Consider the following 15,136-nt stretch of genomic DNA (forward strand, 5'->3'; position numbering starts at 1 on the left):
GGCTCAGGTCATGATCTTGGGGTTTATGGGTTCGAGCCCCGTGTCGGGCTCTCTGCTGTCAGCGTGGAGCCCACTTTGGATCTTCTGTCCCCCTCTCTCTCTGTACCTCCCCTGCTTGTGCGTGCTCTCTCCTTCTCAAAAATAAGTTAAAAAATTTAAAAGAAATAAAGTGCAGGTAACAATTCTGAGAGTGGGTTCATGAAAAGAGGCAAGATAAGCAGTAGCTTATCTGCCCAAAGCCTCAGGGACTCACCAAGCCTCCTTCTGATCGAGAAAAGTGGTGACATCAAGGGAGTAGGCTTCAGGGGACAGTTGGGGGGGGAAGGCAGTTAGGCTCCAGAGGAGGGAGGGTAGACAGCAGGGGAAGCTTGCTGGAGGTATCTGTCCATGGTGGGTTTTCTCCTATTTCTAGAATCAGATCCTCCCAAAGCTACTGCTTCCGGAAGGCTGAGCCTCCAGGCCCCAGGACAGGTGCTAGACTGCAGGACTGATTTTTCCTTCCCGTCCCTCTGTCCTGCCCCCTCCCCGGCTCCTGACCTTGCACCTCCCACCACCAAGCTCTGACTGTTCTCGAAGGACCCTGGCTAGAAGGCCCTTCAGGGAAGAGGGAGTCGGAGGGGGTCCTTTGCCACTGTCTCCCAGGGATGCATATAAGGGGAAGACTGATAGATTCCAGGAGAAACTAGGAAGGACTCCAGCAACAAGCTAAACAAGAAAGTTTCGAGTTCGATTTCTCCAAGGGAAAAGGAGGGAGAGAGCTGATGGAACAGGGCGCAGGCTCTTGCTCAAAAACTCATCCCCAACTGCGATTATCCCCCATGGAACTGGAATCAGAGGAAATGATCTCAACACTGAAAAGAGGGAGGCTCAAGTTCAAGGGGACACCTGAGAAAGAATTCACTGATTGGAGAAGTAAACACTGGAATTGGTCAACGGGGAAGAACATCAAAGACAACCTTGTCCTAGAGAACTTACACAGCAGGGGTTTCAAACTTTATTTTAGTAATAAAACGTAGCAGTGCCTCCCCACAAAGCCATTCTTTGCCAGAATCCCCATATCTAAACAGAGACTCATGAAGCAATTCATGGGGAGCTCAGACTTCTGCCTTGTGGGTGACCCCTGGGCACCACCCCCCCACAGCCTTTCCCTCCACCTGTCGCTGCCAAGGGGTCCCCTTGGGACTCGAAGACCCAGAGCAGCTCTGGGTTTGAAAATCCTGTTGTGAAATCGCCCCTCTGTGTCCCCTCCACCCAAAGGGCCTGGAGAAAAGTAAGTGGCCAACAAAGGACCACTTATTTTCATTGTTTTGAAATTGCTGTTACTGGTAACACCAGCCAGGCCCTCATGGGCTCCTCCAGGCCTTGAGAATCCATGACATCTTTGGGCCCAGGGCCCAGGTTGACAGTCCCCATCCTGGCGCAGCACTCACCTCCTTCTCCCCACAGATATTGCTGATGATGGAGCTGGAGGCCGGGCTGGAGGAGGGTCCCAGGACAGCGACCACCCCCTTGGGGAGGATCTGACACACTGTAGCCAGCAACAGGACGGAGGGAGCATGGGAAGAAAGAAAGGAAAGAAGGCACTCATCAGGTGGGAGGCAGGTGGGCTCCCCTGCCCGGGTTTCAGGTTCAAGTCCAACCTTCACCTGCCGGACCCTCACCTTCCGCCACCGTCCCCCTAGCCCCCTCCCACCTTTCCAAACCCAGTGCCTCTCCTCTTCTGCACTTTGGGGCCCCAGGACAGCTTTATTGGAGTTTATGGAAGGTATTAAATGAGGAAATGACCCAGGTTATGACAACATACGGCCACAGCCAGCAGGGTATGTAAATTGCCTTGGCTGTCACTGAAGAACAGAGGCTGATGGCGGAAATCAGCAGATTCCCTCCGGCCAGACCTGCAGCGAGGGTGCCGGGAGCCTCGGCACGGCTGCCTCAGGAGCGGGGGGCCCAGCTCACAGAACAGTCACCTGCTGAGCAGTCTGTTAGCCCCTAAAATCTAAAGAGGAACAGGAGGGAGAGAGGCAGATACGCAGAGGGATAAAGGGAGGCAGAGATGATGCAGAGAGAAGAAATCAGACTCAGCTAACGCCAAGGGGAGCAGGAGAGAGATAAGCAGAAAGAGAAAACAAGACGCAGAGAGAGAGAGAGAGAGAGAAACAGGCAAGGAGGGGTCTCATGTGTCNTGGGAGCCTCGGCATGGCTGCCTCAGGAGTGGGGGGGGGCCCAGCTCACAGAACAGTCACCTGCTGAGCAGTCTGTTAGCCCCTAAAATCTAAAGAGGAACAGGAGGGAGAGAGGCAGATACGCAGAGGGATAAAGGGAGGCAGAGATGATGCAGAGAGAAGAAATCAGACTCAGCTAACGCCAAGGGGAGCAGGAGAGAGATAAGCAGAAAGAGAAAACAAGACGCAGAGAGAGAGAGAGAGAGAGAAACAGGCAAGGAGGGGTCTCATGTGTCAATGCCATCCTCTGTCACTCTTGCTCACCCAGACCCCAGCTTGGTGCACCTGCTTTCCTGAATGTGTCCAGTGCTTTGTGATCTTGGGCTTCCCCATGGAGAAGGAACCCTTCTTTCCTCTACTCTGGACACTCACCCTCCTGTCAAACAGTACCTCAAATGTCTCCTCCTTACTTACACCTTCCCTGGCTCCTTTATGTGGGATTAATCTTCCCCATCTCCCCCAGGGCTCCTGAGGCCCCTGATGTGTCCCTCTGTACTAAAACATTCGTAAATCTCCTAATTCAGCTTGCTGCTTACACGTCTTTCTGCTCTCACTAGATTCCAAGCCCTGTAAGAGCCACACTTGTCTCTAAGACCCCACTTATCACCTCCTCACTGGCCAGCACAAGGTTTTCTAGGTGCCCAGCTCACAGCCATTGAATGAATGAGTGGATGGATGGACGACTATGCAGTCAGAAGAGGAGAGAATCTCAGATTTAAAACACTACAGACCAAGCACGAAAGGAAGAGAGAAAAAGGAGGTGACAGAGAGAGCTTGAGATAATTCTCAGGACACACACCATGAAATCAGAACCCAAGAGTTGCCCCCTGGAATACGCACGGAGGTTCTCGGACACACTGCAAGGCACTCTTCACTGCAAAACTCAGACCTTGACTCTGGACGCATTTTCTTCCTACTCACGTCAAGAGTCGGGCTGAACCATTTCCAAGGCCAGTAAACGGAGGTTAAGGGATCAGTCCAAGGTTCCCTACTGAGGTGGCTGCGAAGCTGCACCTGCCACCTAGATGTTCTTTCTCCTCGGGTAGGGTCCTAACCATTGGTCCACACAGCCATGTGATGACCCTCAGGGGGCACAGGTGGTGGGTGGAGCATCAAAGTTCAAAGTCCAAATCCCAGTGTTGCCGTTTTACCACACAAACCACAGACCTGCAGGCTCTTCCCTCCACACTGTGGATCTCAGCTGGCCAAGGGGCTATGGGCTGTGGGCACCCCAGGGAGACTCATCTATACTATGTCTGAACCATTCCCAGTGACCAAGTAGCCACAAGCAGGGTTCATCTTTGACGAGTGCTCTTCCAAGTTGAAGTAGTTTGCATGTACATTAGCTCACGCGATCTCAGCCAACTTAACTCTTACTGGCCGCTGGAAGCGCTAAGTTCATTGGCCGTCAGACTCATACACCAGCTGCAGGGGTGGGTCTTAGTAGTTTTTGATTTTACCGATCAGGAAACAGCACCCAAGGAGTGTTCAGTGACTCCTCTTTAGAGGAGTTGGGGACCTAACAAAGGTCAGAGCCAGCATTGGAATTCAAGTGTGTTTACCCCATCCTGTCCAGTGCCCATTTTGCTGTCTCGAAGCCACCCAACTTCTTGTGGCCACCTCACCCCTCCCTACCCACCCATCCAGTCCAGACTCCTTTCCCATCTCTTTCTACTCAGTTTGCTTCCCAAGGTCACCAGTGACCCCTTAGCGCTTTTAACATCTCATTTTGCAGCATCTGATGCTGCTGATAGCTTTGTTCTTTTGAATTTCATAACACCATCCAACCCTGATCTCATCTGCTTCTCTGGTCAGTCTTTTTCACTTTCTTTGCAGACTCCTCTTCCTTCTCCACCTAATAAATCCAGGTCTTATCTGTGCCACCCTCTCCTTAGGCAATCTCACCCTTGTCTTGATCTTTGCTCTCATCCCTGCCCAGGTGATGTTGCACTCTGACCTATGTCCTTGGTTCAAGGTCAAGTTGCAACCCCCTGCCAGACATTGCCACAGGGGACTTAGCTCTGGTATCACACACTCATCATGTCCATGGCAGAGAGGCAGAAAGCACGGTTATTAAGAGCATGGACTCTGATGCAAGACTGTCTGGGTTTGAGTCTCAGCTCTGTCATTTCTAGCTATGAGACCCTGAGCGAGTTACCAACCCTCTTTGGGCTGCTCCCTCATCTATAGAACTGGGATTCTAACAGCACCTGTCTCGTAGGGGTGGCGTGAGAATGAATGTGAGTTAACATACAGAGTGCTTGGGATGGTACTGACCCGCTGCATGACCTAATTATGCCCACTGCACGCGTGCTATATACTTCTCATCATCTGATTTGACCTTCCCACTTCTGGGAAGAAGATCCGTTATTTGCCCCTCTCTACAGGTGGGGAGACTGAGGCTTAGGAAATTTATACAACTTGCTCAAGATCACAGGTAATACATGGCGGAGCTGGGCTTGGACTCAGATCCATCAGGCTCCAAAGCACAGGCTCTGAAGCATTCCACTTCATCCCACCTAGCTCTACAAGGTCCAGCCGAAGTCACCTGGGATTCTTCCCTGCCTTCTCTCACGGACTCTGCCCACTCACCACACTTGTCAGTGGCAGCCACGTTCTTACCACCTGCCCTGCTTGCCCCCTGCCCCCTCCCTTCCCCTCCCATGGGGACTGCTCCAGTCAGCCCCCTTTTCCACCTGCCTCCTAAGGCAGGGTTCTCCATCTCCAGGATTCTTCATGTCCAATCTGTTGTCCACACTGTGAGACAAATGATAATCCTACAGCAGGGGTGTGTGCATTCCCGCGGGGCAGAAAGCTTGTCTTATTTACCTCCGTATCCTCCATACCTAACACAGGGCCTGATTCACAGTTATGCGCTCAATAAATAGTTGCTGAACCACCCTGATGCTGCTCGACACTTCCCGTGGAAAATTGGAAATAAGCTACAGGTCCAGTCACAAGGGAATACTTACCTTAAATGTCGGTCATATAACCACACGGAGTTATTATTTAGGTATTTAAAATGCTTAGGAACAGTTTATAACAGTATTAAAAATATTTATGAAATAATATTAAGAGAAAGAAGCAGGATATGAAATTATACATATATCTATATGAAGGCTACAACTGAGCAAATACAAAAAAAAAAAAACAAGCGCTCAGGAATGACTGGAAGAAGATGCTGTAAAAACCCACGTTTACTGAGTGCTAATTATGCGCGGTATATGAATGGATGTATTTAATTCTCACAACGACCAGATGTGATAGGAACTATGACCGTCAACTTCATTTTACAGATGAGAGAAGGGGATAGAAAAGTTAAAGGGCAGAGTTGGGATTCACACCCTCAGTCCCTGACCCCAGGTCGGCACCTTCACCTCAGCACCCTGCAGCCTCCCAAGGTCCCATGGTGATTAACTGGGATGTTATTGGGGATTGCTTTGGCCAGTATGACACTGAATGGTTTTCTTCCCTCTCTTTTTTCCCTTTACTTTCTATAATGAGCATCTATTCATTTTATAACATGTCATTGTAAAATACAGAATGTCATAAAAAAAAAAAAAAGTTTCTTCCGAGGAGGAAGTAAAATCCAAATGTGTGCGATTTCCTCAAGATACTACCTTTCCAGGGGCGCCTGGGTAGCTTAGTCAGTTAAGCATGGGACTTCGGCTCAGGTCATGATCTCGCGGTTTGTGAGTTCAAGCCCTGCGTGGGGCTCTGTGTTGACAGTTCAGATTCTGTGTTTCCCTCTCTCTCTGACCTTCCCCTGCTCACACTCTGTCTCTCTTTCTCTCTGTCTCTCAAAATAAACAAACATTAAAAAAAAAAACACAACGGATACTACCTTCCCAGTCCTTCTTCCCATCATGCCTCTGGCTATTCCATACCAGCCAAGGAACGTACTTCTATTTGTCAGGGGTCTGTGAACACTTTTGGGGGAAAATGACATCATTAATTTCTCTCCTAAGTAAAACTTGGCATTTCCTTCCATTGTGAACACAGGTGATAAACCACTGTATCTTAACAGTACGTGTGACTTTGTCACCAGCGGACACCACAAACGTTTTCCTGTCACACTACAGTGCTGCAGATAATTGTAAGATATCATTTATATTATTATTTCAAAGTCAGGCTAGCAGCTAGACCTATTGCTAGGTTTGGCTATATACGTTAATGAAGAAGCACATGTGTTAATATATCATTATAAAAACATTTTAACTGCTTTGCCATATAACTTTCCTTGATCATCCTTTCTATCTTATCCATTTAAAAACACTTCTCTGAGGGGACACCTGGGTGGCTCAGTCGGTTAAGCATCCGACTTCAGCTCAGGTTATGATCTCACCATCCATGGGTTCGAGCCCCACATCGGGCTCTGTGCTGACGGCTCAGAGCCTGGAGCCTGCTTCGGATTCTGTGTCTCCCTCTCTTTCTGCCCCTCCCCTATTTGCTCTCTGTCTCTTGCTCTCAAAATAAAATAAAGACATAAAAAAAAAAATCCCAATTCTCTGAGAAGGAGTCCATTAGCACTATTCGCGTCCCCAGCTGACCATGGTTTAGGCCCCCTCCTGCCCTTCTGCTTGGCAAACTCCTACTGACCCTCCAGTGCCCAGCTCAGATCTTGTCCCCAGGCAAGAAGACACCTCCCCCTCCTTCTACACTCATCACATGGTGCCTCTGAGTCAGCTCTGTCCTGGGGCTGCTGAGAAAGATCAGCTCCCCACCCGGTGCTCTGAATTCCTGGCCAGCATCTGCCCAAGCTGGTTCATTATGTTGGGCCTCAATAGAGAGAAGCTTCTCCTAAAAATAAATTCTTTTAGAAGGCTACAATCCCTTATTCCCAATTCCAAAAATCTGAAAGGCTCTGAAACTGGATGGTTTTCATCAAGCTCATTGGGTGGTAAAATCTGATCTACACAGACAGATGTGAGGTTATTTATAGTAGGCGAATATTTGAATATAAGCACGCATTTATTTGAGTCCGGGATTCTGCCCGAAGCCCCACTGGAGAGGTTACTTAATGCACAATGTGTGCACCTCATGACTTTCCCCCCATCTGGAAAGTTCTGGATTCTAAAAACATCCAGCCTTAGAGCTCTGTAGACCTGTGCCTTTCTGACTGTCCACCTCCAACCTCCCAAGCTGGGACAGGGAATCCCTTGAAGGTTTGGGTCACATCCGCTCTGTTCTGACAAAAAGGAATTGCTCCAAAGATGTTTGCTCAACGGAACTGAAATGATCCAAAATGATCCACTGATCCCCATGGCCTGGGGAGTTCCTGGGGTCTGGGAATCATTCTTCTGTTCCCTAGGAAGGATGCCTTGCTCAAGAGAAATGGAAACTTTATAAAGGGCCTCAGCTCTGAAACCCCTGGAACCCTGACTCAATGGGCCCAGGCCATCTGCATGGGGGCCCTGGGCAGTTTGTGAGAGGGACTGGTGGGGATGGAAGCACACTTTACCTCTGTCTCCCAGGGAGCAGGGAAGAGAGGGAATGGAGACGTGGCATGAGTGACATTGCCACGGCAATAAAGTTTCCCAGCAGGCATCGGAAGACCAGGGTCAGAGAAGCTGCTGGAATAAAAGACCATAATGGGGTGTTGTAGGGGTGGGGTGGGGGCATTTCTTTCCCACAAGATGCCAGTTCTGGCCTGGATCTCAAGTCCTTTTCTGAGTCTTCACAGGGAGAGGGAGGGTCTGTCTGTACTGTACCTGGTATAAGAGGGGTTAAATGTAGGGACTGCTGATTATGCCCTTTAGGGCAGGGGCAGCTTGCTGAGTGGGGCTGGGACCTCTTCATTTACAGCCTGGCAGTTGATGAGTCATACGGGGGCTCCCTGAGCCCCTTGGTGAACGGCCAGGCCATGGGGAACTGACAGGGAAGTGGGCCAGAGGGGGCTGAGTCTTTCCCATCAAAACTTGTCATGATGCTGCAGCCTGAGTTGGGTGGGAGGGCAGGGTCTCTGGGTCTGGTTAGGTGGCAAAGCCAGTGCAAAGTGCAGCCTGAAGGTCCCAGAGCAAAGCCGACGACTGCTTCCGTNNTGAGCCAAGGAAGGGAGGAAGGAGGCACATTAAGGGGAGAGTGCCAGGCCTCCGCACCGTCCCACCCTGCAGGGGGAGGGTCAGAGAACTCGGAAGTGCCAATGGCTCCCCTCACCTATGGCGTCTCTTCAAAGCCCTCAGCCTGGTCCCAAACCACCGAGTCAACAGCACCACCATTTACTGGAACATCCCATGTGCCAGCCACCGGGCTGGCAGACAGGCTAGCGCCCTGAATCCTTACAGCCACCCTGCGAGGGAGGAGTTACTATACGAACACTACTACTACTACTACTACTACTACTACTACTACTACTACTACTAGAGCATAACATTTATCGAGAGTTCACCCAATATCGGGCACTGCTCTAAGTCATTTAATCCACAAAAAACCCTCTTGAAGTCAGAACTCTTATTCTGATTTTATAGGTCAGGAAAGTGAGGCACAGGTGATAAGCCCAAGGTGCTGGTAGAACAAGGATTAGGATCCTGGCCCGTCCAAGTCCAGAACGTGACCCCTAGGCTACGCCGCTCTCCAACCCCCGGGCCACCGCCCCACAGAGATCTCTGCGTTAGCCACGCCCCAATGTCCCCGAGCCCCTAGTCTTGCTTCCTTCCTGGAGCCTCTGCTGGTGCCACCATATGGTCTGCATGGGTGGCCTCTTCTCTTCACCCACCAAAACGTTCCAAGGTCCGGCCCAGAGGCACGACCTAACCACCAGCTTCACCTAAGACCCACGTCGTTCTACCCTCCCGCCACCCATGTCTGAGCCACGTGGCAGAACTACTGAACTTCAGGTCACTTTTCAGATGTTTGGATTTTAACTGCCTCCAGGAAAAAGAGTGTGAGCCTCAGTTTCCCCACCTGTCACCCAACCACGAGGAGGTCAGACCAGGTGATTTCAATGCGTTTCTGACGCACCGGCGATGTGGGCAGCTGAGAGAGGGGGCAGTGAGCAATGTTGGCTGAATGACTCATCACTATTTATACAACTTTCTCTTGGCTTCTCACTTCTTCCTCTTATGCAGGCTTGGATTTGGTCTACTGAACTGATGGAGGTGGGCTTGCCCTCACCGGAGGCAGCTTCGTGTCACCCAAGGTCGCGCCGACGGAGACTGTGAGAGGCTTGGGAGCTCACGCAGGAGGAGCAAAGCCCTGTGGCCCGAACACCCCGCTCCGTGCTCCTCTCCAGGGGCGCAGGGGCCACGTGGGGCCGGATAACCAGCACGCCTCCGGGTTTCCAGGGGAAACAGTGTGGACAGCTGATAGCACGCTTGGCCTCACAGAGACAAGCCGAGGCAGAGGCGAGGGGTTGACAGGGAGGCCCCTGCTTCTGGCTCTGCAGTAAATTAAACTTCAAACTGGCTCTGGCAGCAGCAGGGACAGTGCCTTCGGGTGTCTGGGTGATAAGAGGGTGGGCGCTCCGTTAAGCTCGGATACCGCAGCCGCGGGAGACACGCTGATCCACGGAACAGAGCCCGGCAAGGCCCGTGGGAACCTCCCTGCGCCAGAAAGGCTGGGGTGGAGATAAGATACAGAAGCAGGGAGGGAAAGGGCCAGGCGGGAAGGAGATGACCTAGTAGGTCTCATCCATTCCTCTTATTTCAGATCTGCAGGCTGCACAGAGGGAGTCGGGAAGCCAAGCATCATGAAGCCGGAGGCAATGATGGTAAAAGGGCAGGGGTGTAGGGAACCCCACACGGGTTTGAGAAAGCCTAAAGGGTGACCCTCACTTTAAATAAACCCACTATCTGAAAGTCTACGTGAACCAGATATAAGAGGAGGTAATTTTGTACTTGTAACTTTCCAGTGTCCAGGTTGTTAATTAATTAATGGCCTGTCTGGTCCTTCCCACCTCCCAACCTCGTTTTCCATCAAATGAGGAGGTGGAACCCCGGACGTCAGCAACTTCGGTTGCTTTGCACTTTGCGATCTTGGATTCTTGAAAGAGTCATTGTTCTCCTCGACTGATAGTCCCGCCCCGAACACGATTCATTAAAGCGCAATTTATCCAGGACTTTCTGAAACCCACTGATTGCTATTGAAAGTGGACATCCCTGTACATTGCCGGATCGCTACCGCAAACTTAGAGCAGGACTCTGCTTTCCACAACCAAGAATGTCACCACTACTCTCTCCTTTGTCCCCTTGGAACAGAGCTCCTGGCGTGAGTGACAGGGGTGAGGCTGGGGGCATTGTTCAGGGCCACAGACCGACTCAGATAGTTTTAAGTGAATCACGCAAATTGGCCCTGGGCCACCACTGTGGGGAAAACACAGCCCATGACACGGAGCAGCAACTGGCTTTGGGTGGCCCCTCACATCCTCCAAAGGCTCAACACTGTCTGGTGCATCAAGCCCGGAAAACTGGAAAGGGAAAGGGAATGCCCAGGCATGGTGGACGTCCTGTGAGATGTGCTGACCTTAAGACAGGCCACTTGGGAAGAACTGGAAGGCAGACGGTGCTGTCATCTCCTGCTGGCTGGACTTTGAACACAGGAGAGAAGGAGAGGATGGTAAGACAGGAAGGAAGCCTGCTCTAAGGAGAAGATGAGAGAAAACCAACAACAAAGTCCCCAGGGGTCGTTGACTGACTGCCAGTGACATGCACGGTACTAAACAACTCACCTCCACTGTCTCATGCTGTGCCCTGAACGACCCTAGGAGATGACCATTGCCCTCACTTTACAAATGAGGAAACTGTAGAGGTGCCTGGGTGGCTCAGTCAGTTAAGTGTCTGACTCTTGATTTTGGCTCAGGTGACGACTTCCTGGTTCAAGAGTTCGAGCCCTGCATCACTGCGGCGCCTGCTTGGGATTCTCCTTCTCATCCTTCTCTCTCTGCCCCTCTGCTGCTCATGTTCTCGTGCTCTCTCTCAAAATAAATAAACTTAAAAAAACAAAAGAAGGGGAAACTATAGTACATCCTGTGCAGTCGCATAGCAGGTAAACGGTAGAGTCAGGATTTAAAACTGGTCAGTCTGGGGGCATCTGGGCATCTCAGTCAGTTAAGAATCCAGCTTCGGCTCAGGTCATGATCTCACAGTTCGTGGGTTCGAGCCCCGCGTCGGGCTCTGTGCTGACAGCTAGCTCAGAGCCTGGAGCCTGTTTCAGATTCTGTATCTCCCTCTCTCTCTGACCTTCCCCTGCTCATGCTCTCTCTCTCTCTCTCTCAGAAATAAATAAAAACATTTAAAAAATAAAAAGAAAATAAAACTGGCCAGTCTTTTATTTTATTTTTAAAATAAAACTGGATGATTCTAACATCCATGTTCTCACTCTTTATAATACAGACTCCCCAAAGTAGGGAGATCTATTGTCTCCCTATTACAGATCTATTGTCCCTCCTTGATCCGGGGACCCTGTCTCGCTCCCATCTCCTTCCCCTAACACAGCCACTGAAGTCTAGTCCCTGCCTGGCATCAGCACTGCCCCTGTTCTCTCCCTTACTTCGGGAGGGAAACAGCCGGGCTGGAACATTCCTATGAACGATCTGGGTGGTGCTTAAACTCCATTGTGGGGGAGCAGCTCTGGCTTCAGATGAAAGGCCTTTGGGGTAGAAAGATCCAGAATCCCTGTTTCTAACAAATGCTAATCAGGCCTCAAACACAGGGAGACGTAAAAGCTGAACCATGGGTTACTGGCTAATAAAATACTTGGCACCTCAAAGAAGGGCATGAAAAAGACGCCCCAAAGCTCTGTAACGGGGAATAAAAGTATCCGTTTCCTTCATTCCCCTGATTCATCTAGCTAAATATTTTAGATGTATTGACTTTACAAAGACAGGCTGCGTGGGTCACCGGGAGAGAAAATTTACATCTGCTAATGACCGCCATCCACAATGGACAATGTATGCTCTCTGTTTTGCCAGGAAAGCCCTGAGGAACCAAAGGGAAGGAGGGAGAGCTAACTTTTCAAAGTCTGCACTGCAGAGCTATTTAGGGACCTAGATCCTTATCTGAGTCCCATCCTCCTGAACAAAGATCCACTGCAGACTGGACTAGGAGATCTTCCACAAGACACTGTTGGTACTTCTGGCTTCATTCAGAAGCTTTCGAGACATTGGGATCTTCCTTTCACTGTACCAGAGTTTCACCTTTTTGACAGCAAGGATTCCCATCTGCTCCTTGCTGAATCCCCATTGCCGAGAAGAGAGTCTAAGAGGTGCTCACTGAATATGTATTGACTGAACTAATGAATAAGTGAATGGCTATTTCAGGTACCTGTTTCCCCATTCCCTCTTCTGGAGGAATCGGTGTCAATAGATCTTGCTGGACTCAACAGTCCTGTTCTGTACGGTCCCTAAGAGTGTTCACTCTCCCCAAGGGTGGTTATTAGGCCATTTGGCCAACACCGGTGACTTGTGACACCAGCCATGGCAAGATGAGATGGACCCACCAGATCCTCTACCTTGGAAATTCAAACCAAGAGGCGCTGATGGAAGCTGCCACTGATGTACGCGGTGAGCAGAGACTGTAAGCCACCTGATGGCATGGACTGTGTCACCTTGTTTGCCACACTGTTCCCAGTGCACAATATTCCAAATCATGCTTGAAATGGAGTAAATGCTCAATAAAAGTTTCCTGAATAAATAGGTACGGAGTACATTGGGCCTGCATGGCCATCACACAACAGGTACATGATGAAAGAGCCAGAGAAATCAAGAAGCCAGAGAGGGAACGGCACAGATGTGAGACCCCAAGAGCCGTAAAGGAGCTAGGAGACAAAGAGTCCAGCCTTCTTCCCTTCCTGCCCTCTCCGGAGCCATGCGACAGCCTACCCACTGCACGTGGGCCAGTGTGATGTGTGTCTTCTCTTGCAATACTAATGGCCCAGATCAGAGCCACGTTGAGTCCACACACAGAAGAGCAGGTGTCTTAATGTATATTTCCAAGCAAGTGGCTCTTTTGTTTTAGTCTGGTTTTGCCATTGAGTGTAATCAAAGGTGGACATGTGTCCCAAAGGCAGGAGATGGGGCAAAGCCTTAGGGAAAAGACGTTATCACCTCTCTGGGCTGGGGGGCTCTTCTCCTTCCCTCTGCACTGGGGTTATTCATTCCCAGCTTAGCTAGGGGCCACCAGTGCACCGACTGGGAAGTTCATCCTGTAAAGTCATCAAGGTGATACCAGCAACACACCAGAGAATTCCAGGGAGGGCACAGTGGACTGGGCACTGGCCTTGCAGGGCGGCCATGTGAATGCAGGGTTCAGGACCTGCTCAGCCCTCAACTAGCTCCGTGGCTGGGCAAGTTATTCAACGTCGAGTCTCTGTTTCTCTGGTCAAGTGAGGCCAATGCTACTTAGCTCTGGGGTTGGTAGCATTAAAATCAGTGCCCAACACCTGGTAGGGGCTCCACACATGTGACTTGAGTGACTCGTTGTGTATGTCTGTAAAGCCCTGCAACTCACAAAGGATTCTGTGCTATTTTAAGTGATTTAAACCTCACACCAACCTGCAAGATTTGCAAAGTAGAGGCCAGCATTCCCATTTTTCAGATGAAGAAATTGAGTTAAACAGGAGAAGTAAACTTGTCCAAGGTCACCCACGGAAGAGCCAAACGCTATCCAAAGTCCCACAGTGCGGCCCTCAACACAAAATTGCAAGACAGGTGCTCTGATGTGCACGGGCTACGCTAGTCCTGGGCTGGCCGATCTCGCTTCATCACACACAAGGTTTCATTCGGCGATTTATGTACAATACGTCCAGGAGTTGGATGAATCAACAGATGAAGGAATGAATGGGTGGGTGAAGGAATGAATGAGTATCCTGTCTTAATTCTAACTGGCAATGAAACCTGGGGCCCTCATCCAGACTAAGCCCTGCGGAGCCTCCTGGTGCATGTTTCTCTCCCTCTCTTGGGAATAGCTGATCGCAGGCCTGGGGTGGGTACAGCTCGCATTGTCCGCCCTCCTCTGCCAGCAAGGAAAGCAGAGGGCAGCCCTGCCCATTCTACGTACTGGTTTCTGCAGTCTCGTACTCGCTGTCTCTGAGAAGCTCAAAGATGTCCACTTCGACCTTGGCCTTGCCCAGCCTCTCAGGAGCGCGGTTGATGCGGTTCTTGGCCAGGGTGATGGAGAGCCGCTCCCCTCTGCTGCACTCCATGGGGTCATCCAAGATAGCAGCTGTGGGCAGGCAACCACACGGAGACAGTTGGTACCCTCTCCCGTCACCCTCCTCTCTCACCAGTCTTCCCCCACGGCCACCTTCCTCTTTCAGGCAGCTCCCCACGTTCCCTTCCACCCTGCCATCCTTGGAACTATTGTGAGAGCCAGCTCTCTACATGCTGAGGGTCTAAGTTCATAGCCAGGTGCAGCCATGAATTTTAATGTGCCTTCCCCACCTCAGGAACCCCATCGTGTCACAGCAGGGCCCCCGGGGTCCTCGGGTATGAGGTCCTAAGACCCAGGTGTGGCGATATGCTCGGATGTGCATCTGCATGTGCACACGGGCACCCGCGTGCAAAGGGAGGGAGACGGTGGCTGTCTTGTGAAAATGGTATTCTGGGCATCTGTGAAACTCTCCCTGAGATGAGGCGTTAAAGGAGGCAAGGCATGAGAGGGGGAGGAGCCATGGCACGAAGGAGCAGGGGCAGGGTCCTGCTGAACCCCGACGCTCCAGGCTCAGACACTGACGAACGATGTCAGCCGGTGAGCGAGAGGGTTTCTCTGAACTTCCTTTCCTCACTGATCGTTAAGAGTAGTAAGACAACCTCCAGGGGTTGGTGTGAGGATTCAGTAAGGGAATGTATGTAAGTGACACGTCACATGGGTTTCATTGGCGTGACTTAATAGGAATGGTTGGAGTAAGGTAGGACCGACAGCTGCCTGACTGCCGGAAGCAGTAGTCAGGTAGCATAGAGACCTAGGTTCGAATCCCAG

The 15,136-nt window shown here is 50.8% G+C and overlaps 1 protein-coding gene across 3 annotated transcripts in view; it reads right to left on the reverse strand.

Annotated features, from left to right (window-relative positions):
* Window positions 1-15,136, reverse strand: part of GRIK4 (glutamate ionotropic receptor kainate type subunit 4) — a 344,847-nt gene that overhangs the window by 144,010 nt on the left and 185,701 nt on the right. For all 3 annotated transcript variants that reach the window (XM_077776706.1, XM_077776713.1, XM_077776720.1), the window contains exons 4-5: window positions 14,216-14,380; window positions 1,431-1,528 (exon numbers count right to left, since the gene is read on the reverse strand). In XM_077776706.1, coding sequence (XP_077632832.1) covers window positions 1,431-1,528; window positions 14,216-14,380 — 263 coding nt within the window. The remainder of the gene's footprint in view (window positions 1-1,430; window positions 1,529-14,215; window positions 14,381-15,136) is intronic.

This window comes from Crocuta crocuta, unplaced genomic scaffold, assembly GCF_008692635.1.
Source record: "Crocuta crocuta isolate KB4526 unplaced genomic scaffold, BGI_CrCroc_1.0 scaffold271, whole genome shotgun sequence".
In the NCBI taxonomy this organism is placed as follows: domain Eukaryota; kingdom Metazoa; phylum Chordata; class Mammalia; order Carnivora; family Hyaenidae; genus Crocuta; species Crocuta crocuta.